This window comes from Oncorhynchus nerka, linkage group LG9b, assembly GCF_034236695.1.
Source record: "Oncorhynchus nerka isolate Pitt River linkage group LG9b, Oner_Uvic_2.0, whole genome shotgun sequence".
NCBI lineage: Eukaryota > Metazoa > Chordata > Actinopteri > Salmoniformes > Salmonidae > Oncorhynchus > Oncorhynchus nerka.
The window spans coordinates 11,031,607-11,056,669 of NC_088424.1; the positions used below are offsets into that span (position 1 = coordinate 11,031,607).

Consider the following 25,063-nt stretch of genomic DNA (forward strand, 5'->3'; position numbering starts at 1 on the left):
GCTTTGTACGTGTCTCTGTGTGGAGTACAGGTGATCTAGAAAAAACAATCCCTTTGGTTGCACATTTAACATGTTGATGGAAATTTGGAAGAACTGATTTAGGCGGGCACGACAAAACATTCCCCGTCAGGAGACTGAAAAGATTTGGCATGGGTCTTCAGATCCTCAAAAGGTTCTACAGCTGCACCATCGAGAGCATCAAGACTGGTTGCATCACTGCCTGCTATGGCAACTGCTCGGCCTTCAATCGCAAGGCACTACAGAGTGTAGTGCGAACGGCCCAATACATCACTGGGGCCAAGCTTCTTGCCATCCAGGACCTCTATACCAGGCGGTGTCAGAGGAAGGCCCTAAAAATTGTCAGACTCCAGCCACCCTAGTCATAAACTGTTCTCTCTGCTACCGCACAGCAAGCGTGACCAGAGCGCCATGTCTAGTTCTAAGAGGCTTCTAAACAGCTTCTACCCCCAAGCCATAAGACTCCTGAACATCTAGTCAAATGGCTACCCAGACTATTTGCATTGCCCCCCCCCCCTCTCCACACCACTGCCACTCTGTTATCATCAATGCATAGTCAATTTAATAACTCTACCTGCATGTACATACTACCTCAGCTAACCGGTCGGTGCCCCCGCACATTGACTCTGTACCGGCACCTGTATATATATATATATATATTTTTTTTTTACTGTTTTACTTTAATTACTTGTTACTTTTATCTCTTATTCTTTCTTTTTTTAATCTTTTTTTTATTTTAAATTTGACCCCTTTTTCGTGGTATCCAATTGTTAGTAGCTACTATCTTGTCTCATCGCTACAACTCCTGTACGGGCTCGGGAGAGACGAAGGTTGAAAGTCATGCATCCTCCGATACACAACCCAACCAAGCCGCACTGCTTCTTAACACAGCGCGCATCCAACCCGGAGGCCAGCCGCACCAATGTGTTGGAGGAAATACCGTGCACCTGGCAACTTTGGTTAGCATGCACTGCGCCCGGCCCGCCACAGGAGTCGCTGGTGCGCGATGAGACAAGGATATCCCTACCGGCCAAACCCTCCCTAACCTGGACGACGCTAGGCCAATTGTGCGTCGCCCCACGGACCGCTCTTATTCTTATCCGTATTTATTTATTTAAGCTGCACTGTTTAGGGGCTCGTAGATAAGCATTTCACTGTAAGTTCTACAGCTGTTGTATTTTTCGCATGTGACTCATAAAGTTTGATTTGAACTGTTCAGAGGAGACTGAGTGAATCAGGCCTTCATGGTCGAATTTCTGCAAAGAAACCATGACTAAAGGACACCAATAAGAAGACTTGCTTGGAAAGAAACACAAGCAATTGACATTAGATGGAAATTAAATGAGATTTTTGGTTCCAACCGCTGTGTCTTTGTGAGACGCAGAGTATTTATTTATTTTTTAATTTTGACTTTATTTAACTAGGCAAGTCAACTAAGAACAAGTTCTTATTTACAATGATGGCCTATACCGGCCAAAACCAGGATGATGCTGGACCAATTGTGCACCGCCCTATGGGACTCCCAATCACAGCCGTTTGTGATAGTCTGGATTCAAACCAGGGTGTCTGTAGTGACGCCTCTAACGCTGAGATGCAGTGCCTTAGACCGATGTGCCACTCGGGAGTAGGTGAATGGATGATCTCTGCATTTGTGTTTCTCATCATGAAGCATGGAGGAGGTGATGGTGTTGGGGCTCTTTACTGGTGACACCGTCTGTAGTTTATTTAGAATGTAAGGCACACTTAACCAGCATGGCTACCACAGCATTCTGCAGCGATACACCATCCCATTTGGTTTGGGCTTAGTGGGACAATCATTTGTATTTTAACAGGACAATGACCCAAAACACACCTACAGGCTGTGTAAGGGCTATTTGACCAAGAAGGAGAGTGATGGGGAGCTGCATCAGATGACCTGGCCTCCACAATCACCTGACCTCAACACAATTGAGATGGTTTGGGATGAGTTGGACTGCAGAGTAAAGGAAAAGCAGCCAACAAGTGCTCGCATTATGTGGGAACTCCTTCAAGACTGTTGGAAAAGCATTCCAGGTGACTACCTCATGAAGTAGGTTGAGAGAATGCCAAGAATGTGCTAAGCTTTCATCAAGGCAAATGGTGGCTACTTTGAAGAATCTAAAATGTAAAATTACACTTTTTTGGTTACTACATGATTCCATATGTGTTATTTTATAGTTTTGATGTCTTCACTATAATTTTACAATGTAGAAAATAGTACAACTAAATAAAAACCCTTGAATGAGTATTAAGTGTCCAAACGTTTAACTGTTTTGTACAGATAATTATCAGACTCGGGTTACAAACGTTGGTAAACACTCAAATACATTTCGTTAAAAACAATCGACAAAAGTAGTGCATTGGGCCTTTACTAGTCTTGTAGTAGAGGACCAATTTACATGTCTTCAAGGCGAGCAATCGTTATTTTATCGTTGCAATGTTTAGAATCCTGTTATCCTTGAACGTGGAGATTCATTTCCGGGTTATGTTTTTTCATGGCCTTCAAAATAAATGCCCTCTATAATTGAAAACTTGTATTTATTCAATAAATAGGCAAAAATATTTGTATGATGAATAATGTTATTGTAACTATAAGGTACAAATGCATTTTGTGTGGTTGATCGCTTTTTAATTTGATTTCCGGAAGTAACTTTTTTTTCTGCCTCAAACTTCCGACGAATTGTTTACGACTAGAACGTTTACCGCTTTTGTCAAATTAAAGTCAGAGTTGATTTTTCGTCGCAAATAAAAGGCAAACTTACGAAGCAGTTTATGAAAATTAACATAGCAGGTTAGCGTATTGACATTGTTGTGCTTTTTACTTACATTTTCCAATAACTGGATCCCTTCTAACCATTACCAACTGATTTTTTTATATATGATATGGCGCTACCGGCTGTCAATCGTGCGCTCTTTGCTAATAGGAGTCAAATACAACTATTTAGTTCAGAGGTCTTACGCAACCTGTCATTAAGTAGCCGATTCAATTTTAAGACACAATCATTGCAATGTCTGAAAACGGTGACTTCTCAATCTAATGCTGTTACGGTGCACAGAAGGTCACAGCTATACCGGCGGATATGCGAAAGCAATGGGGATGAAAATAGTGCTACGAGTAACTGGACTTATGCAATGTGGAGTGCAATTGGTAAGTAAGTTATTGTCATGTTAGATATGTTACAGTACTCTTCCTTAGTGGGTGTCATTGTCAGTATTTTAAATTGCAGTCAAAAGGCTATCACCAATCATCTTTTCCATTGCTGTGCATATGATTTGCGTAACTATGAGTGCTTCATGAAATGCAATTACAAGAACATGTATTTGTATTTCTACATGTGAATACTCATAATCGGCCATTTACGTCATTAAGTGTTTTATAATGCATCCCTCCCTCTCCTTCGTGATAGCGTTTTCTCTCTTCAGCAAAGCTGAGGAGGACACCAGAACTGAGGCTCAGAAGAAAGAAGATGAGATCATTTTACTTTTGAAGAGAGCCAAGGTAGTTAATTGTCATCGCTGTAGGCAACTCTTCAATTTAGTTTTTTTAGCAGTCATCTAAACAAGAGGGCTACAGTAGCACGTAGCCCTTGATCATGACTCTGTTAAATTACATTACACATAAGTCATTGGACGAAGGTGTCTTATGTATGAGGGAGTTATGTTAAGATCCCAGACGCTCAATCTGAACATTAACACACGCCGCTTGCGGTACGGTTTTGGGAGCATAAGGACCTTGTAAAAAAAAATACCTAAAAGTTAAATTGATACACTCCTTGGTAGTGTTCTCCATGTTACTTGTTCATGAAAACAGACATAAGACGAGGTAACCACCTGTACTAATTAGCTATCTAGCTTGCTCCGAACATTTGTCTGTAAGCCAACTCGGGAAGTGTAGCGGAAATGTACACTGAACAAAAATATAAACCCAACATGTAAAGTGTTGCACCCATGTTTCATGAGCTGAAATAAAAGATCACCGAAATGTTCCATGCGCACAAAAAGCTTATTTCGCTAAAATGTTGTGCACAAACTTGTTTGTATCCATGTTAAGTATTTCTCCTTTGTCAAGATAACCCATTCACCTGACAGGTGTGCAATAGATGTCTCAGGGACAAGTTTTTAGGGAGTGTGCAATTGGCATGGTGGCTGCAGGAATGTCCACCAGAGCTGTTGCCAGAGAATTACATTTTCGTTTCTCTACCATAAGCCGCCTCATCGTTGTTTTAGAGAATTTGGAAGTATGTCCAACCGGCCTCACAACTGTAGACCACGTGTATGGCACCGTGTGGGCGAGTGGTTTGCTAATGTCAACCTTGTGAATAGAGTGCCCCATGTTGGCGGTGGGTTTATGGTATGGGCAGGCATAAGCTACGGACAATGAACACAATTGCATGTTATCGATGGCAATTTTAAAGCATTAAAAATACAGTGATGAGATCCTGAGGCCCATTTTCTTGTTTTATTTAAACACTGTATTTTTGAGTATCAGATGCATATCTGTAATCCCAGCATTATGAAATCCATAGATTAGGGCCTAATGAAATCATTTCAATTGAGTAATTTCCTCATATAAACTGTAACTCAGTAAAATCAATTAAATTGTTGTGTGTTGCGTTTTTATATTTTTGTTCAGTGTAGTTTCCTCGGATGGAGGCAACCATAGCTATATGGACATGTGCAAAACTGCAATAGTAAGTGTATTTTTTTATTTTAATTGAAGGATTCTTTCTCACTGATGAAAGATAAGGACCATATGTTTCGAAAGCTGTATCGCAAGCGATTTATCATTGATGTTTCTAAATGTTAAAACACAGATTCAGAATTGTAGTTCACATGAGCCAGTTGTGGGCGACGCTAATGGCTGAAAACTGTAGGGAGAAGGCAGAATGCCACCTAGAGTTTGAGAGCTGCACTACCGGTCAAAAGTTTTAGAACACCTACTCATTCAAGAGTTTTTCTTTAGTTTTACTATTCTCTACATTGTAAAATAATAGTGAAGACATCACAACTATGAAATATCACATGGAATCATGTAATAACCAAAAAAGTGTTAAACAAATCAAGATATTTGAGATTCTTCAAATAGCCACCCTTTGTCTTTTTTTTCAATTTTACCTTTATTTTACTAGGCAAGTCAGTTAAGAACAAATTCTTATTTTCAATGACGGCCTAGGAACAGTGGGTTAACTGCCTGTTCAGGGGCAGAACGACAGATTTGTACCTTGTCAGCTCGGGGGTTTGAACTCGCAACCTTCCAGTTACTAGTCCAACGCTCTAACCACTAGGCTACCTTGCAGCTGTCTTGATGACAGCTTTGCACACTCTTGACATTCTCTCAACCTGCTTTGAGGTAGTCACCTGGAATACATTTCAATTAACATGTGTGCCTTGTTAAAAGTTCATTTGTGGAATTTCATTCCTCCTTAATGCGTTTGAGCCAATAAGTTGTGCTGTGACAAGGTAGGGGGAGTATACAGAAGATAGCCCTATTTGGTAAAAGACCAAGTCCATATTATGGCAAGAACAGCTCAAATAAGCAAAGAGAAATGACATATCATCATTACTTTAAGACATGAAGGTCAGTCAATTTCAAGAACTTTGAAAGTTTCTTCAAGTGCAGTCGCAAAAACCATCAAGCGCTATGATGAAACTGGCTCTCATGAGGACCGCCACAGGAATGGAAGACCCAGAGTTACCTCTGCTGCAGAGGATAAGTTCATTAGAGTTACCAGCCTCAGAAATTGCAGCCCAAATAAATGCTCAGAGTTCAAATAACAGATACATGTCAACATCTGTTCAGAGGAGACTGTGGATCAGGCCTTCATGGTTTAATTGCTGCGAAGAAACCACTACTCAAGGACAACTAATAATAAGAAGAGACTTGCTTGGGCCAAGAAACACGAGCAATGGACATTAGACTGGTGGAAATTTGTCAAAATTTTAGATTTTTGGTTCCAACCGCCCGTGTCTTTGTGAGACGCAGTGTGGGTGAATGGATGACCTCCGCATGTGTATTTCCCACTGTGAAGCATGGAGGAAGTATGACGGTGTGGGGGAGCTTTGCTGGTGACGCTGTCTTTGACTTATTTAGAATTCAAGGCACACTTAACCAGCATGGCTACCACAGCATTCTGCAACGATACGCCATCCCATCTGGTTTGGGCTTAGTGGGACTATCATTTGTTTTTCAACAGGACAATGACCCAACACACCTCCAGGCTGTGTAAGGGCTATTTGACCAAGAAGGAGGGTGATGGAGTGCTGCATCAGATGACCTGGCCTCCACAATCACCCAACCCCGACCAAATTGAGATGGTTTGGGATGAGTCGGACCACAGAGTGAAGGAAATGCAGCCATAAATGGCTCAGCGTATGTGGGAACTCCTTCAAAACTGTTGGAAAAGCATTCCAGGTGAAGCTGGTTGAGAGAATGCCAAGAATGTTCAAAGCTGTCAAGGCAAAGGGTGGCTTTTTGAAGAATCTCAAATATAACCTATAGTTTGATTTTGTATAGCACTTTTGTTTACTACATGATTCCATATGTGTTATTTCATAGTTTTGATGTCTTCACTATTCTACAATGTAGAAAATAGTAAAACTAAAGAAAACCCCTTGAATGAGTAGGTGTTCTAAAACTTTTGACCGGTAGTGTATGAAGCATGATACTCTTTGCCAAAAGATGATATGCAATCTCATGAACCAAAAGTGTCAAGTCAATGACATAATTTTTATTGCATCAATTCAGAGTGAACTGTTTATTTGTCAATGGCATTTGTATAATGTCTTTCTTTACATTATGTCCGAGTAACATTGATGTGTCTTCTGTCCCAGCTCAGTATAATGCGTGGGCAGCTGCATGGAGCCAATGGATTCCTTCACCAGGCAATTGCGCTGGCCCACCAGTCTCGCAATACACAAGCAATCATCTACACCTACAGCCTGGTAAAAGCCTTGATGATAAAAACTGATGTTTTTAAAGTCTCTTCTGTGCTCATGTTGTCAAGATAGAATAAGGTGTATTTTGCTTACGGGGGCATTTTTGTAAGTGTTTTTAATTTGTCATAGCAAAAAGGTTTGCATGAAAACTCTGCAGTAGATCATTTTATTTTCCCCTGTCTCTACAGATGGCAAACCTTGCCTATGTCCAAGGTGAGCTGGATAATGTAAGTAATAGCAGAGGTTGCCATCTTTCTCGTTTCAGTGAACAATTTGCTCTCCCACTTTTGGTATTTACTTTTAAAGGCAATATGACAATGTCAGTCACTGCGTGGTAACTTCCTGCTGATCGAAATCAACAACAAAGTTTAAATCTGGTAAGAGGACTGCCACTATTTGCGCTTCCCTGTGTATGTATGCTTCAAAGGAGGGCAGAAATTAAGAGCCAATAGAGGAAGTCTTGGCATTTTTTATTTGTGTTGTCGATGTCTGTTAGCTAGAGGTCAAGGTGATGTCATATTGCGGAGTCTACCGTAAAAATAAATAATAATACTTTTATTTTATATACAGTTGAGGTCGGAAGTTTACGTACACTTAGTTTGGAGTCATTAAAACTAGTTTTTCAACCACTCCACAAATTTCTTGTTAACAAACTATTGTTTTGGCAAGTCGGTTAGGACATCTACTTTGTGCAGGACACAAGTCATTTTTCCAACAATTGTTTACAGACAGATTATTTCATTTGTAATTCACTGTATCACAATTCCAGTGGGTCAGAAGTTCACATGCACTAAGTTGACTGCCTTTAAACAGCTTGGAAAATTCCAGAAAATGTCATGGCTTTAATAGGCTAATTGACATCATTTGAGTCAATTGGAGGTGTACCTGTGGATGTATTTCTAGGCCTACCTTCAAACTCAGTTCCTCTTTGCTTGACATGAGAAAATCAAAAGTAATCAGCCAAGACCTCAGAAAAATAATTGTAGACCTCCACAAGTCTGGTTCATCCTTGAGAGCAATTTCCAAATGCCTGAAGGTACCATGTTCATCTGTACAAACAATAGTACGCAGGTATAAACACCATGGGACCACGCAGCCGTCATACCACTCAAGAAGGAGCGGTGTTCTGTGAACTGAACGTACTTTGGTGCGAAAAGTGCAAATCAATCCCAGAACAACAGCAAAGGACCTTGTGAAGATGCTGGAGGACACTGGTACAAACGTATCTATATCCACAGAAACAAGTCCAATATCAACATAACCTGAAAAGCCGCTCAGCAAGGAAGAAGCCACTCTTCCAAAACCACCATAAAAAGCCAGACTAAGGTTTGCAGCTGCACATGGGGACAAAGATTGTACTTTTTGGAGAAATCAGCTCTGAAACCAGATTGCATAGCGGAGAAGGTATGGTCGGTAATCTGTTTGTTGACTTGGCTTTCAAAGACCTTAGAAAGGCAGGGTAGGATAGATATAGGTCTGTAGCAGTTTGGGTCAAGAGTGTATCCCCCTTTGAAGAGGGGGATGACCGCAGCTGCTTTCCAATCTTTGGGAATCTCAGACGACACGAAAGAGAGGTTGAACAGGCTAGTAATAGGGGTTGCAACAATTTCTGCAGATAATTTTAGAAAGAAAGGGTCCAGATTGTCTAGCCTGGCTGATTTGTAGGGGTCCAGATTTTGCAGCTCTTTCAGAACATCAGCTGACTGGATTTGGGAGAAGAAGAAATGGGGAAGGCTTGGGCGAGTTGCTGTTGGGGGTGCAGTGCTGTTGACCGGGGTAGGGGTAGCCAGGTGGAAAGCATGGCCAGCCTTAGAAAAATGCTTATTGAAATTCTCAATTATAGTGGTGACAGTGTTTCCTATCCTCAGTGCAGTGGGCAGCTGGGAGGAGGTGTTCTTATTTTCCATGGACTTCAGTGTCCCATAACTTTTTTGAGTTTGTGATGCAGGAAGCAAATTTCTGCTTGAAAAAGCTAGCCTTGTCTTTTCTAACTGCCTGTGTATAATGGTTTCTAGCTTCCCTGAAAAGTTGCATATCACGGGGGCTGTTCGATGCTAATGCAGAACACCATAGGATGTTTTTGTGTTGGTTAAGGGCAGTCATGTCTAGAGAGAACCAAGGGCTATATCTGTTCCTGGTTCTAAATATCTTGAATAATGCTTATTTAAGATGGTGAGGAAGGTATTTTTTAATTTTTTTAAGCCAGGCATCCTCTACTGACTGGATGAGATCAGGATACCCCGGCCAGGTCGATTAGAAAGGCCTGCTCGCTGAAGTGTTTCAGGGAGCGTTTGATAAGTGATAAGTGGAGGTCGTTTGACCGCTGACCCATTACGAATGCAGGCAATGAGGCAGTGAACGCTGAGATCTTGGTTGAAAACAGCAGAGGTGTATTTAGAAGGCAAGTTGGTTAGGATGATATCTATGAGGGTGCCCGTGTTTACGACTTTGGGGTGGTACCTGGTAGGTTCATTGATAATTTGTGCGAGATTGAGGGCATTAACCTTAGATTGTAGGATGGCCGGGGTGTTAAGCATGTTCTAGTTTAGGTCGACTAGCAACACAAGCTCTGAAGATAGATGGGGGCAATCAGTTCACATATGGTGTCCAGAGCACAGCTGGGTGCAGAGGGTGGTCTATAGCAGGCGGCAACGGTGAGAGACTTGTTTTTAGAAAGGTGGATTTTTAAAAGTATAAGTTCAAATTGTTTGGGTACAGACCTGGATAGTAGGACAGAACTGTGAACTCTGAACTCAGAATTTAAAGGCAATGCTACCAAAAACTCATTTGAATGTATGTAAACTTCTGACCCACTGGGAATGTGATGAAAGAAATAAAAGCTGAAATCACTCTCCTATTATTCTGACATTTCACCTTCTTAAAAAAGTTGTGATCATAACTGACCTAAGACAGGGAATTTTTATTAGGCTTAAATGTCAAGAATTGTGAAAAACATTTTTAAATGTATTTGGCTAAGGTGTATGTAAACTTCCGACTTCAACTGTAGCTATTTTCATTACAAACAATAATGTCAAAGTCGCTTTAAAAACAAACATATGTAGGGGTTTGGCAGTTCATAGTTGGTCTTCCACAGCTTCAGATGTCTAGGCAGTTTGGAAAGGCATTAAGTCAGTTGGTGGCTTGAGTGGAGGGAGCATCGATGATACAGACGGGTAGGGAGACAACGTCAGTCAGATAATGGTAGACAGGCCCGGAGCTCTTCATCAGGCACCTTGTCTCCTTTTCCAGAAGTAGGCTCGGTCATCCACTATTAAAGCGTAGCACCCACCTGGGTAATGTTTTGGCGACTGTAAAAGCGGCAGAAAAGACCACCACACTTAGTCTGGAACAGGCGAGCCTCTGCCATTGCCTCACATCACAGTCCCCCACATCCTTCCAGGAACAGGTGGAACAAAAAGCCAGTGATGTGAAGCCATTCAGTTTTACTAAGCTCATAATGCATTAAGTATATTCTTAAAGAATCAATAATATATAATTAATTCAAATGACCATTGAGCAGAGGTAAATATGCTAGATTGTACCATTTAAAAAAATACTTCCAGTGGTCACCCCTGTGCTCTTCTCCCCCAGGCAGAGAAACTGTTCAAAGCGGCCATGAGTTTCATGTTGTCCGGAGGAACACCAGAGGTGAGGGTTGGTCATGTGTTTAAGTAATAGGTTAATAGAAGAGGAATGTTGTGACAACTGGACAGTAGAGTCTCTGGGTACTGTGGCATCTTTCTGATTTTGAAATGAAGAGGATAATCGGTCATTTTACATATTTTGTCAATCTGAAGAAAGGAAGACTGTCTGGAATAAATAGGCTTTGGCTCATTCTGTTTCAAAACCATTGGTGTTGAATTGTTGTGGTGTATGTTGCGTTGTTGTCTAGACACTCAATGCTATTGCTACTTCAGTTTTTTTTTTTTTTTTTTCAAAGGACGACAATGGGGTCATTGAGATGTCCTTGAAGCTTGCTACCATATATGCCGGCCAGAATAAGTAAGTGGACTTCAAAAGTGGAGCAATTGGATCAATTTCGTTCTTTTACAACCAAACGTTCAAAAGTTTGGGGTCACTTAGAAATGTCCCTGTTTTCCATGAAAACATACATGAAATTAGTTGCAAAATTAATAGGAAATATAGTCATGATGTTGACAAGTTTATAAATAATATTTTTTTATTGAAATAATAATTGCTTCCTTCAAACTTTGCTTTTGTCAAAGAATCCTCCATTTGCAGCAGTTACAGCCTTGCAGATCTTTGTTATTCTAGTTGTCAATTTGTTGATCTAATCTGAAGAGATTTCACCCCATGCTTCCTGAAGCACCTTCCACATAAGGTCAAGCTGCTCCCACAACCGCTCAATAGGGTTGAGATGCGGTGACTGCTGGCCACACCATTATACACACCAGCTGACTGCTTCTTCCGTAAATACTTCTTGCATCGTTTGGAGCTGTGCTTTGGGTCATTGTCCTGTTGTAGGAGGAAATTGGCTCCAATTAAGCGCCGTCCATAGGGTACGGCATGGCGTGGCAAAATGGAGTGATAGCCTTCCTTCTTCAAGATCCCTTTTACCCTGTGCAAATCTCCTACTTTATTATTTTTTTTTATTTCACCTTTATTTAACCAGGTAGGCAAGTTGAGAACAAGTTCTCATTTACAATTGCGACCTGGCCAAGATAAAGCAAAGCAGTTCGACAGATACAACGACACAGAGTTACACATGGAGTTAAACAAACATACAGTCAATAATACAGTATAAACAAGTCTACATACAATGTGAGCAAATGAGGAGAGAAGGGAGGTAAAGGCAAAAAAGGCCATGGTGGCAAAGTAAATACATTTACATTACATTTACATTTAAGTCATTTAGCCATTTATCCAGAGCGACTTACAAATTGGTGCGTTCACCTTAAGACATCCAGTGGAACAGCCACTTTACAATAGTGCATCTAAATCTTTTAAGGGGGGTGAGAAGGATTACTTTATCCTATCCTAGGTATTCCTGAAAGAGGTGGGGTTTCAGGTGTCTCCGGAAGGTGGTGATTGACTCCGCTGTCCTGGCGTCGTGAGGGAGTTTGTTCCACCATTGGGGGCCAGAGCAGCGAACAGTTTTGACTGGGCTGAGCGGGAACTGTACTTCCTCAGTGGTAGGGAGGCGAGCAGGCCAGAGGTGGATGAACGCAGTGCCCTTGTTTGGGTGTAGGGCCTGATCAGAGCCTGGAGGTACTGAGGTGCCGTTCCCCTCACAGCTCCGTAGGCAAGCACCATGGTCTTGTAGCGGATGCGAGCTTCAACTGGAAGCCAGTGGAGAGAGCGGAGGAGCGGGGTGACGTGAGAGAACTTGGGAAGGTTGAACACCAGACGGGCTGCGGCGTTCTGGATGAGTTGTAGGGGTTTAATGGCACAGGCAGGGAGCCCAGCCAACAGCGAGTTGCAGTAATCCAGACGGGAGATGACAAGTGCCTGGATTAGGACCTGCGCTGCTTCCTGTGTGAGGCAGGGTCGTACTCTGCGGATGTTGTAGAGCATGAACCTACAAGAACGGGCCACCGCCATGATGTTAGTTGAGAACGACAGGGTGTTGTCCAGGATCACGCCAAGGTTCTTAGCGCTCTGGGAGGAGGACACAATGGAGTTGTGTACAAAACAATATAGCAAGTAAAACACTGGAATGGTAGTTTTGCAATGGAAGAATGTGCAAAGTAGAAATACAAATAATGGGGTGCAAAGGAGCAAAATAAATAAATTAATTAAATACAGTTGGGAAAGAGGTAGTTGTTTGGGCTAAATTATAGGTGGGCTATGTACAGGTGCAGTAATCTGTAAGATGCTCTGACAGTTGGTGCTTAAAGCTAGTGAGGGAGGTAATTGTTTCCAGTTTCAAAGATTTTTGTAGTTCGTTCCTGTCATTGGCAGCAGAGAACTGGAAGGAGAGGCGGCCAAAGAAAGAATTGGTTTTGGGGGTGACTAGAGAGATATACCTGCTGGAGCATGTGCTACAGGTGGGAGATGCTATGGTGACCAGCGAGCTGAGATAAGGGGGGACTTTACCTAGCAGGGTCTTGTAGATGACATGGAGCCAGTGGGTTTGGCGACGAGTATGAAGCGAGGGCCAGCCAACGAGAGCGTACAGGTCGCAATGGTGGGTAGTATATGGGGCTTTGGTGACAAAACGGATTGCACTGTGATAGACTGCATCCAATTTGTTGAGTAGGGTATTGGAGGCTATTTTGTAAATGACATCGCCAAAGTCGAGGATTGGTAGGATGGTCAGTTTTACAAGGGTATGTTTGGCAGCATGAGTGAAGGATGCTTTGTTGCGAAATAGGAAGCCAATTCTAGATTTAACTTTGGATTGGAGATGTTTGATATGGGTCTGGAAGGAGAGTTTACAGTCTAACCAGACATCTAAGTATTTGTAGTTGTCCACGTATTCTAAGTCAGAGCCGTCCAGAGTAGTGATGTTGGACAGGCGGGTAGGTGCAGGTAGCGATCGGTTGAAGAGTATGCATTTAGTTTTACTTGTATTTAAGAGCAATTGGAGGCCACGGAAGGAGAGTTGTATGGCATTGAAGCTTGCCTGGAGGGTTGTTAACACAGTGTCCAAAGAAGGGCCGGAAGTATACAGAATGGTGTCGTCTGCGTAGAGGTGGATCAGAGACTCACCAGCAGCAAGAGCGACCTCATTGATGTATATAGAGAAGAGAGTTGGTCCAAGAATTGAACCCTGTGGCACCCCCATAGAGACTGCCAGAGGTCCGGACAGCAGACCCTCCGATTTGACACACTGAAATCTATCAGAGAAGTAGTTGGTGAACCAGGCGAGGCAATCATTTGAGAAACCAAGGCTGTCGAGTCTGCCGATGAGGATGTGGTGATTGACAGAGTCGAAAGCCTTGGCCAGATCAATGAATACGGCTGCACAGTAATGTTTCTTATCGATGGCGGTTAAGATATCGTTTAGGACCTTGAGCGTGGCTGAGGTGCACCCATGACCAGCTCTGAAACCAGATTGCATAGCAGAGAAGGTATGGTGAGATTCGAAATGGTCGGTAATCTGTTTGTTGACTTGGCTTTCGAAGACCTTAAAAAGGCATGGTAGGATAGATATAGGTCTATAGCAGTTTGGGTCAAGAGTGTCCCCCCCTTTGAAGAGGGGGATGACCGCAGCTGCTTTCCAATCTTTGGGAATCTCAGACGACAAGAAAGAGAGGTTGAACAGGCTAGTAATAGGGGTGGCAACAATTTCGGCAGATAATTTTAGAAAGAACATTTACATTTAAGTCATTTAGCAGACGCTCTTATCCAGAGCGACTTACAAATTGGTGCATTCACCTTATGACATCCAGTGGAAAGAAAGGGTCCAGATTGTCTAGCCCGGCTGATTTGTAGGGGTCCAGATTTTCCCGCTTTTCAGAACATCAGCTGAACGGATTTGGGAGAAGGAGAAATGGGGAAGGCTTGGGCGAGTTGCTGATGTGCAGTGCTGTTGACGGGGTAGGAGTAGCCAGGTGGAAAGCGTAGAAAAATGCTTATTGAAATTCTCAATTATGGTGGATTTATCAGTGGTGACAGTGTTTCCTATCTTCAGTGCAGTGGGCAGCTGGGAGGAGGTGTTCTTATTCTCCATGGACTTTACAGTGTCCCAGAACTTTTTTGAGTTAGTGTTGCAGGAAGCAAATTTCTAATTGAAAAAGCTAGCCTTGGCTTTTCTAACTGCCTGTGTATAACGGTTTCTAGCTTCCCTGAACAGCTGCATATCACGGGGACTGTTCGATGCTAATGCAGAACGCCATAGGATGTTTTTGTGTTGGTTAAGGGCAGTCAGGTCTGGGGAGAACCATGGGCTATATCTGTTCCTGGTTCTAAATTTCTTGAATGGGGCATGTTTATTTAAGATGGTGTTGATAAAAGGATATTAGAAGGGTGAGCCGGTTAAGGATCGATTCAGACCAGGTGTTAAAATTGTACGACAAGCGACAGTTTATTTCAGAGGGAGAATATCTGGTACACGTAAATACGGCTCTTCCGTTAGTTCGTGTTGGAACAGCAGGCAGAGAGCGAGTAAACAGTCAGCACAGCCCTTATATACGTCACAGAAAGTAGGTTGACTCTAGGAAGATCGGATCTCCGGATTGGTTCAGCTGGTTGTAGTCTGTAGTCTTCCGCCATTGGCTCAGTTGTCTGTCCGTCATCGTAGAATCTTCTTCGGGCACACAGTGTTCGTTTAAAAGGGAGATTATGTGTGTAATGTGGGAGCTATCCTGTAGGGGACCCCACAGGCTTTACTGTGAAAATACGTTGCTATGTGTTGTCTCAGTTATAACAATGCAATAGCCACGTATTTAGCAGTAGATTGGTCTCCTGCATAATAGCAATTCTTTACAAAACCCTCTCTTCACGTCTCACCAGAGACGTGACACAACCTAACTAGGTCCAGACACAAAGAGAAACTTCTCCCAAAAGGACTATGAAATAAGGCACGGTATTAAACAGAAATAGATATTTATGTACTACCATCATGTTCTCCATTCAATCCCACTATGTACTAAGTTGGCTACCAGCCACCTAGGAACTTACAACCCTCATTTAACAGAGCGGAGAACAGCTCAAAATAAAAGTAAAAATTATTGTCCACATTAGCCAACTTTTTCCAGCAGGAAAAAGTTGTGATACCTCTCTTCACATCTCCTAAGAGATGTGATATAGTCCAGATACATTACTCCAAGCAAAAACGAAGACATAATCCAAAAAGGAAAAATATCCTAAACTAGGTATGTCTATCCGGAAATGGCCCACAAAGAAAAATAATTTCCCCCTCTTCCCATCCCAGATGGGACACGACATACAATGGAGAAGCTTAATCAATAAAAGCAACTGGATCCCCCTCCTAAAATTGCTGCAAAAACTGAGATGGGTCTTATGCTCCATACCGTTATCTCGCACCTGGCTCCTGTTATCTAACCAAAAAGACCGCTTGTTCTCGCAACCCCACGCTCTGAATGTGCCCTTCCTTCTGTATTTTTCCAGCATGAGAAAGTTCCATGGCCCTGATACTTTTAACAATGTTTCAAATCAGCTAGGTAGCATAACACATACATACATCCACACAAGGCAACAGCAGATAATATTCAATCATATATATGGTAATGGCTATAATGTAAAATAACCCCAAGGGTGTGAACAAAAACTCAGCCATGAATCATATAACAGTTACAAAGTTTAAACTACCTTCATGTCAAAAGAGAACAGCTCATTCAAAAACAGAACAAAAGAAAATAGTGTGAAATTTAGGTCCCCCTTTTGACTCCTGCTAGGGTGTCACTCAATTATCCTTTATTTCAGCAGTCATAGCATTTCATGAAAATAATAAAAAGTTTATTACTAATAACAAGTTATATATGCCTTTGTTGTATGCTTTTGTTCCCCCCAAGGGTGTCACTTATCAAAAACAGGATAAAACTTTATTGTTATTGACATGTAAGATGTAGGATAAAACTTTGGTCATGGATAACAGAGTAAAGAATTATTAGAAACCATCTGGTCCTCTCAGCTACTCCTATCCTGTACCAGGTGGGCTCCTTGCCACCCAGGGACTCCAAACCATGTGTCATCATCAGTCAGTCCCATCCTCCCCTGAAAGCATGCGTCCGTATCAGCATCGCCAACTGGAGCATCAAGCAAAGGCATATGCCTGAAGCCCTCACCACATCTGTAACAGACTTCTCAAAACACGGTATGATGCAAGCAGCACATCACATCAATAACAAATAATACAAGAATTAGGGTCAGAAATCCAGTAACCATCATACCAGTGTACTTACCAAACCAGGCCAAGAGAACAGACATACTAGTGAGTGCATCACGGGAGTAATTCACAAAACGCTGTTGATTATAGTAGATATAATTAATCCATGCAGTCTGTCTAGCATCCACCATGGCTGGACCCATAGTAGGTAGTAAGTGCCAGAGTCCATCATTCCTACCCAAGGCCTGAAACTCATGAGGAATCCCCACTGGCACTCCCAACAGGTTAGTGTGTATGTCAACTACATCCTCTGTCCATGGAGCACTACTACATCTATGTCTCCCATGGGATGGAATGTTTTCAGGTCCCCTGGTTACAGAACTCAGCAGCTGTTCAGCAACAACATCAACAATGGTCAGTGGAATTATCAAACTGGTTAGACCACACGTACCTTGCCATTCTCCTCTAAGAATGGGTCTCAGCACTCTTTTGGCTCCACTCATCCAACATACATCAGCCAGACCACTAGTTTGGTTTAGGCCTGTAACTGGCCAAGTGGAATTAATGGTTATGTTACTCCTGCAATCAGCTTCAGGCAATCTCCCATAATCAATGCCATTACCTGTACCCGTGATGCACTCGTAATTGCCCCCATATGCCTCAACACCCCAAGAGGCCCGATGAGGAGGTACTGCAGGAAACACAAGGCTCAAAGAGGAACAGAGGGTTGAATTGGGCTTAACCTGGTAAAAACTTCTCAGAATACACAACCACCCCTCTCCTTCTCCTACTGCAAATGGGTGTGTAGCCAGAACAGGTCTAGCATAACTACAAATAATGCAGTCCTTTCTTCTCAGGGTTTTAGCTGTGTACCTCATATAAGACAGCCACAACTTGTCCCTACTATCAAAACCAGTCTCAGTTCCTAATTGATCCATAGCCGAATAGTCTCTAACATTAATTACCTGAATGGTATTTTTTAACACAGTGGTGGTAGAGGAGTGTGTCCGGTAACCTCTGGTCTTGGCAGTACCTTAATAGAAAACACACCCATCATGTCTGTCCTCGTCCTTTGTAGTCCGAGGGTGTGAGTTCCTGCATCAGAGAGCTTAATAGTTTTGATGGTTAGTAGGATTTCATCACCTTTACAAAGTTCAACATTGCTCCCAGGTTTCCCCATATCATGGAAAACCTATCCACCCTTGTGGGATCCCCCATGCTATAAGGATACCCTCTTCTCCAATCCTAGAACTGTCCGAAGTCGGTTATCATGTAATCTCTACTCTAACTTCTTGTCTACCCAGATCTAGGGATCTCTTATGCTTATTTTGGAACAAAATACACATCGCTTAGCCAGAGCCAGACACATCTTCACTTCTATGAACAAAAACAGGGGTGATAGGACAGGTAGGGTTGCTTCATTCGAGAGTTGGCCCCCGGAATTCTGTTAATTCCAGTTCTTCTCCCGAACTCTGTTTATTGTCCGACAGTGAAAAAAGTGTCTTACCCTTCTGCCGTGCGATATGAATCTGGGTAGCTCTTTCAGCTAGCTGTCACCAGGGGTCTTCTATGGTCCCCAAGCCTCTGGGACTGGATTGAGTGACTTCACCTGTAGTTCACCTGTAATGCATAAAATCCTGGACATACAGGCTTGGTTAACAAACAATTTCTCATATGTTTTATCTGATTTTATCTTTAACTTCTATTCCCAATTGTTAGCTTACATATTTTTTTATTTATTAGTTTCTTATCCAATAAGCCCCATCCTATCCTAGACCACAATTTACCCATCCCCCTTTTGATACCTGACTCTGCCCAGGTATCAACCTTACCTACTCTAAATAATGACTTAGGTAAGATTAGTATATTATCCTTATGTCTGACATCATCATGAAGGAGCCCCTTTTAGTTTTCCACATGTCCAATTCTCCCTTGGGCGTCAATCCAGTACCAATTCCCTGTCAAGTTTCTTATCTACTTAAGAACTATCTGTGCTACTTATATATTTTCTTAAATATATATTTACCAATTTAAACCCTTTCTCTCATATTTCTCAAATACCACTAAGCTTCTAACTGTTTGACTTTATCTAAAATCATGTCTATGAGTGTCAATCTCTAAAGTCCTTACATTTCCTTAATCAACCTAACAATAATCCTAAATCATCACAGATGTCCTATATACCTGTTAATTTTAATACTTTTTTTTTATTTTTAACCTCTAATGGTCAAAAAATAATAATTTCAAAACAAATGCTTATCATATCAAAATCCTTCCTTCAAGGACCCTCAGTATTCTATCTGACAATAACATGAATTTAATATATGTTGCAGAGTGCAGAATTCCTTATCTACAGTAATTTATCACCCCTAAGAACTGAAACTTATTTTTCTATGTAATTCCCTGCCTTATTGGCTTAATATATCTCCTATCCTAACCTCCTAACCTAAACTCCTTTATAATGAATTTACCTTAAAACTAGTAACTCAATATTACCACATTCATTATACTAATGACTCTCCCCTAAGGCTGATCAGACCCTAGAAGACAGTCATGATAAGGTCCATGAGTCAACCCACCCTTTTATAGTCAAGTTCTATACTACACTAGACATATTAAAGAACCCTTTATCCTTAAAATCCAAATTCACTTGTGTAATTTAAAACTCATAAAATAAAAACTCATAAAGTTCCATATTTGAGCGTGTCTCTTTAAAATACCTTTCCACCAAAACAAATAGTCCTAACAAATGTTTTGTGTATATATTTGCAAACCTTAATGATTAATCAAAACTTCCAGGCCTTTCCAATTTGGTCGTTTATGGCCTCATTCTCCCCAAGATTATAATCCCTGATATTTAATAAAAAATAACGTATTTTCCCTTGGCTCCTTCAACTCACATTTACATCTCAATAAAACAAAACACCATCTGCGTGTTCCTCAAGGAAAAACAACTTGCCCCTGTTACGTATGTCTACGTATCAAGGGAAATGTTCAAATAACCAAATTCAACCTCGCTAGTTTACCGAAACATGTACAATTATGTTTTACCATAGAGGTTGCTTTTCACCATTAATACCCTGACACCGTTCCACATAATGGAAACAGTGCTCAAATTCACTGGTGCTATTCAAACGATCAAACCAGAATCAGACAAGAATCAACAACCATCAGAATCCACCATCGCGATGTTTTATGTCTCAGACATCCAATCCCTCTCTCTCACGGCCCAATTACAGTCCAAATAAACGCCACAAATCAATGATACCCACCCAGCGAATCAGCTGCTAGTTTTTAGCATCTTTCCTGACGATTTACATACTCCTTTTTTAAAAATGTATTTCGAAATGTTTATCATCTTCTGAAAAGTGACTCAACATTAATGCCCGCACCTCCTCTAAAGGACACTAACCATTTTCTCTGTCACCCTCAGTCAAGACATCATTTCCGTGGCGACGGAAACCTCGCGAGTGATGTCATCAACAAGCGCTCAATCTTGACTCATTTCGCAACGATTTTCAACTCATTGTAAATAATGGTTGGCTGTCTGCAACAACAGTATTTCGGGTTCGATAAACCAAACCTAATTTATCACATCTGTTGAATCCTGAATTAGAGTTTACAACATCAATCAACATCTCTCAATTCGCTAATCTTATAAAAACATTTCGATGGACACAAATCTATCGTAATTGTTCCCCCGTTATTATTCAGAATTAATTTGATTTAAGTTACTGTCTCGTCTTTGAATTAGCATTTTAATTACGACTCTTTTCCCAATGTATTATTCCCAACAAATTATTTAGTGAACAGACATCGCCTTGCATCAAAATCTCTGTTCTTATATTAAGTTGAATGAATTAGTCTTTCAATTTGAACCAAACAAACTATTTAAAACGTTCAGTTTATATCTTATACCAATACTAGTGACTATAACTTTCTCTGCAAAACAATTAGTTTAATTAAAACCAAAAACTCAGACATATATAACTACTCTTTACACCTCAGCTGGGAACCGAACCCCGGCCTCCCACGTGGCAGGCGAGAACTCCACCACTGAACCACCAATGCTATGGAACTGAGATTCTCCGCAAATAGACCCAATTTACAGTTATCTGTATTTGTTACTCCGGCATCTGAACAACAGAAAATAGCACTAATTTAAACGCCCAAAGTTTTCCCTCAATTAGGATTCTCATTAATCTCGCTCCCTTCGTATCTGACCCTTCTTTCTTAAATACGTGAATTTTGTTCTTTTCTGCCTCTTTCTCTCTTAACCCACATTCCATTGTTTTCAACTGGACCCCGGTTGGCAGTCCCCCTCCTAGGTAACCTGCTTGCGTCCATCTTAACTTTACTCCCTCCCAGACTTTCTTTATATCCTTCCACTGTCCCTTTCCCCTGATCTATATTCCATTTTTTTGTCTAGGAACTCATTAAACTTCAGCTTTGGAGTATTGGGGGTCGCCATTGTGAATTTTTAATCGTGATTCAATTTAATTCAATCGGAAATTAATCGTAACTTTAATCGGAATTTTACCAGACTACTTGAATATAATTAGAATATACTTAGCCCGTCGTTAGTTAATAACAACGATGTATTCGAGGAGACACTATTGCTCACACTCTGCCTTATCTCAGAGCTTTTCCTTGTATATTCAGTTCGAGAAAAACGATTGGGTTGGTATAGCTTTCGTGGAGCGCGCAACCAAGGGATCTATTCGACTATATAGTCGCAATATTAAATATTATATTCAGATCTTATTTCAATTATACATCAGTCATTTTGTTCCTGATTATACATTTTACACAGAAGTTATAGATACATACAACATGGAAGTTTACATACAACACAGAATTTTCGGATTTATTCAATAACCCTTCTTGAGTTCTCTCTCTCTCTCTGTCTCTCAAACCATCAACAATCTTAATGGAGACGATTACAACCACATTACATTTTAATATGAACAGTTACAAATACACGTTATCTCTCTGACCCCTATCAGCTTATCTTTATCATTGGACCTCTTATCAGACTGGACTTCGACCGAGTCGCGGGACAACCTCGGCGCCAGGTTTAATGAATAGCAATTAGCTATCCCCTTACTGATATCTATCCCTAATCTCTATCGTGCTGATCCCTATCAGAATTATACACATGTCCGACCCCTATCAAAATTATCTCTGACCCCTATCGAAACTAATAATTACACATGTTCGATCCCTATCAGAATTATCTTTGACCCCTATCGGAACAACAGGCCTCAAAAGTGATCCCTCATCATTGAAAGCTATCAGACTGCGCTGACCGGGTCACGGGACAAAATTACAATTTATCCCCCTCGGCGCCAGATTTAATGAATAGTAATCAGCTATCCCCTTACTGATATCTCATCAATGATTTAATCACCCGGCCGTCGCCGGTTTGTACCACATATGTTCACTCTACTGTTCTTTGACTCGTCAGCAAATTATAAATTTACACAAGAATTCATACTTACTCGGAAATACTGATCAGAATTTAGACAGACTATACGACAATATGCAAAGTTTGATTTAACAGGTTTTGCTTACCTTGTTTATGGTGCACCTTTTAGATCAGTTTCCCGAGTTGAGCAGAATTATTGTCCTCCCCCGAATTTCTTTCACCAGTCTCTTTTTTGGAACCGTCCTTCCGTCACTCTCCTTCTCACACCCAATCAACTCACTTCGACCGGACCGTTATTCAACCATCCTCTGGCTACCATGTTTTGTTGATAAAAGGATATTAGAAGGGTGAGCCGGTTAAGGATCGATTCAGACCAGGTGTTAAAATTGTACGACAAGCGACAGTTTATTTCAGAGGGAGAATATCTGGTACACGTAAATACAGCTCTTCCGTTAGTTCGTGTTGGAACAGCAGGCAGAGAGCGAGTAAACAGTCAGCACAGCCCTTATATACGTCACAGAAAGTAGGTTGACTCTAGGAAGATCGGATCTCCGGATTGGTTCAGCTGGTTGTAGTCTGTAGTCTTCCGCCATTGGCTCAGTTGTCTGTCCGTCATCGTAGAATCTTCTTCGGGCACACAGTGTTCGTTTAAAAGGGAGATTATGTGTGTAATGTGGGAGCTATCCTGTAGGGGACCCCACAGGCTTTACTGTGAAAATACGTTGCTATGTGTTGTCTCAGTTATAACAATGCAATAGCCACGTATTTAGCAGTAGATTGGTCTCCTGCATAATAGCAATTCTTTACAATGGTTAGGAAGGCATTTTTAAAAAATGACGGGATCAATATGCTTCCAGGATACCCCGGCCTGGTCGATTAGAAAGGCCTGCTCGCTGAAGTGTTTCAGGGAGGGAGTGATGAGTGGAGGTCGTTTGACCGCTGACCCATTACGGATGCAGGCAATGAGGCAGTGATCGCTGAGATCTTGGTTGAAGACAGCAGAGGTGTATTTAGAGGGGAAGTTGGTTAGGATGATATCTATGAGGGTGCCCGTGTTCAAGGCTTTGGGGGGTAGGTTCATTGATAATTTGTGTGAGATTGAGGGCATCAAGTTTAGATTGTAGGATGGCTGGGGTGTTAAGCATGTTCCAGTTTAGGTCGCCTAGCAGCACGAGCTCTGAAGATAGATGGGGGGCAATCAGTTCACATATGGTGTCCAGAGCACAGCTGGGGGCAGATGGTGGTCTATAGCAGGCGGCAACGGCGAGAGACTTGTTTTTAGAGAGGTGGATTTTTAAAAGTAGAAGTTCAAATTGTTTGGGTACAGACCTGGATAGTAGGACAGAACTCTGCAGGCTATGTTTGCAGTAGATTGCAACACCGCCCCCTTTGGCAGTTCTATCTTGTCTGAAAATTTTGTAGTTTGGAATTAAAATTTCTGAATTTTTGGTGGTCTTCCTAAACCAGGATTCAGACACAGCTAGAACATCCGGGTTGGCAGAGTGTGCTAAAGCAGTGAATAGAACAAACTTAGGGAGGAGGCTTCTAATGTTAACATGCATGAAACCAAGGCTATTACGGTTACAGAAGTCATCAAAAGAGAGCGCCTGGGGAATAGGAGTGGAGCTAGGCACTGCAGGGCCTGGATTCACCTCTACATCGCCAGAGGAACATAGGAGGAGAAGAATAAGGGTGCGGCTAAAAGCAATAAGAATTGGTCGTCTAGAACGTCTGGAACAGAGAGTAAAAGGAGGTTTCTGGGGGCGATAAAATAGCATCACGGTATAATGTACAGACAAAGGTATGGTAGGATGTGAATACAGTGGAGGTAAACCTAGGTATTGAGTGATGAAGAGAGAGATATTGTCTCTAGAAACATCATTGAAACCAGGAGATGTCATAGCATGTGTGGGTGGTGGAACTAATAAATTGGATAAGGTATAGTGAGCAGGACTAGAGGCTCTACAGTGAAATAAGCCAATAAACACTAACCAGAACAGCAATGGACAAGACATATTGACATTAAGGAGAGGCATCCTTAGTCGAGTGATCAAAAGGGTCCAGTGAGTGGAGAGGTTGGTTGGGGGTCACGGCGATTTAAACAGCTAGCCAGGCCATCGGTAGCAAGCTAGCATAGGATGGAGGTCTGTTGTTAGCCACCTCTTGCGTTCCGTCAGTAGATTAGTGAGGTTCCGTGTGGTAGAGGGGATTAATCCAAATCACACAAAAAAATAAACAAATTAATAAACATTAGATATAGTTATAGAGGCCCAAGAAGAAACATAATAATAATAATAATACAAATAAATAAATTGTCCGATTGTCTATTCTGAGAGCAGCCGGTAAGACAGCGAACGGTTAGCAGGCCGCAGATGGGCGTCCAGGTAACGTCGCGACGGAGGAGCCAGCCGGATCTCCTTCGGGTAGATAACGTCGGCAGTCCAGTTGTGAAGGCCCGGTGGGGCTCCGCGTAGGCAGTAAAACGGGTCCGGATAGGTGACTGCAGCCCAGGAGTGATTGATGGAACTCAGGAGTGATTGACGGAGCTGGCTAGCTCCGGAGTAATGGATGTTTGCTCCGGAATCGACGAAAGCAGATAGTCACACGGATAGCAGCTAGCTAGCTGTGAGATCCGGGTATGAATGTCCAGAGAGCAGTTGAAATCCAGGGACATGGAGAGAAAAATTGGTCCGGTATGTTCCGTTCCGAGCCGCGTTGCGCCGTACAAAACTGGCGATAGATTTTCGAGCTAAAGGATAGTTGATGACCACAAACCGTGGTTAGCTGAATACTAACGATTTGCCAGTAAAGAAGCTAACTAGCTTCTGAACTAGCTTCTGGATAGCTCCTGGCTAGCTTCTGGCTAGTTTCTGGCTAGCTTCTTGGAGGATTGCAGATTTGAGGTAAAT

General features: G+C 41.9%; 1 protein-coding gene across 1 annotated transcript in view; it reads left to right on the forward strand.

Annotated features, from left to right (window-relative positions):
* The first annotated feature begins 2,587 nt into the window (after positions 1-2,587).
* LOC115114081 (tetratricopeptide repeat protein 19, mitochondrial) overlaps positions 2,588-25,063 on the forward strand; it is a 33,010-nt gene continuing 10,534 nt past the window's right edge. Inside the window, exons 1-6 of the mRNA XM_029642041.2 lie at positions 2,588-3,184; positions 3,444-3,535; positions 6,868-6,978; positions 7,161-7,199; positions 10,564-10,620; positions 10,913-10,974. Coding sequence (XP_029497901.1) covers positions 2,920-3,184; positions 3,444-3,535; positions 6,868-6,978; positions 7,161-7,199; positions 10,564-10,620; positions 10,913-10,974 — 626 coding nt within the window. The 5' untranslated portion in view covers positions 2,588-2,919. The remainder of the gene's footprint in view (positions 3,185-3,443; positions 3,536-6,867; positions 6,979-7,160; positions 7,200-10,563; positions 10,621-10,912; positions 10,975-25,063) is intronic.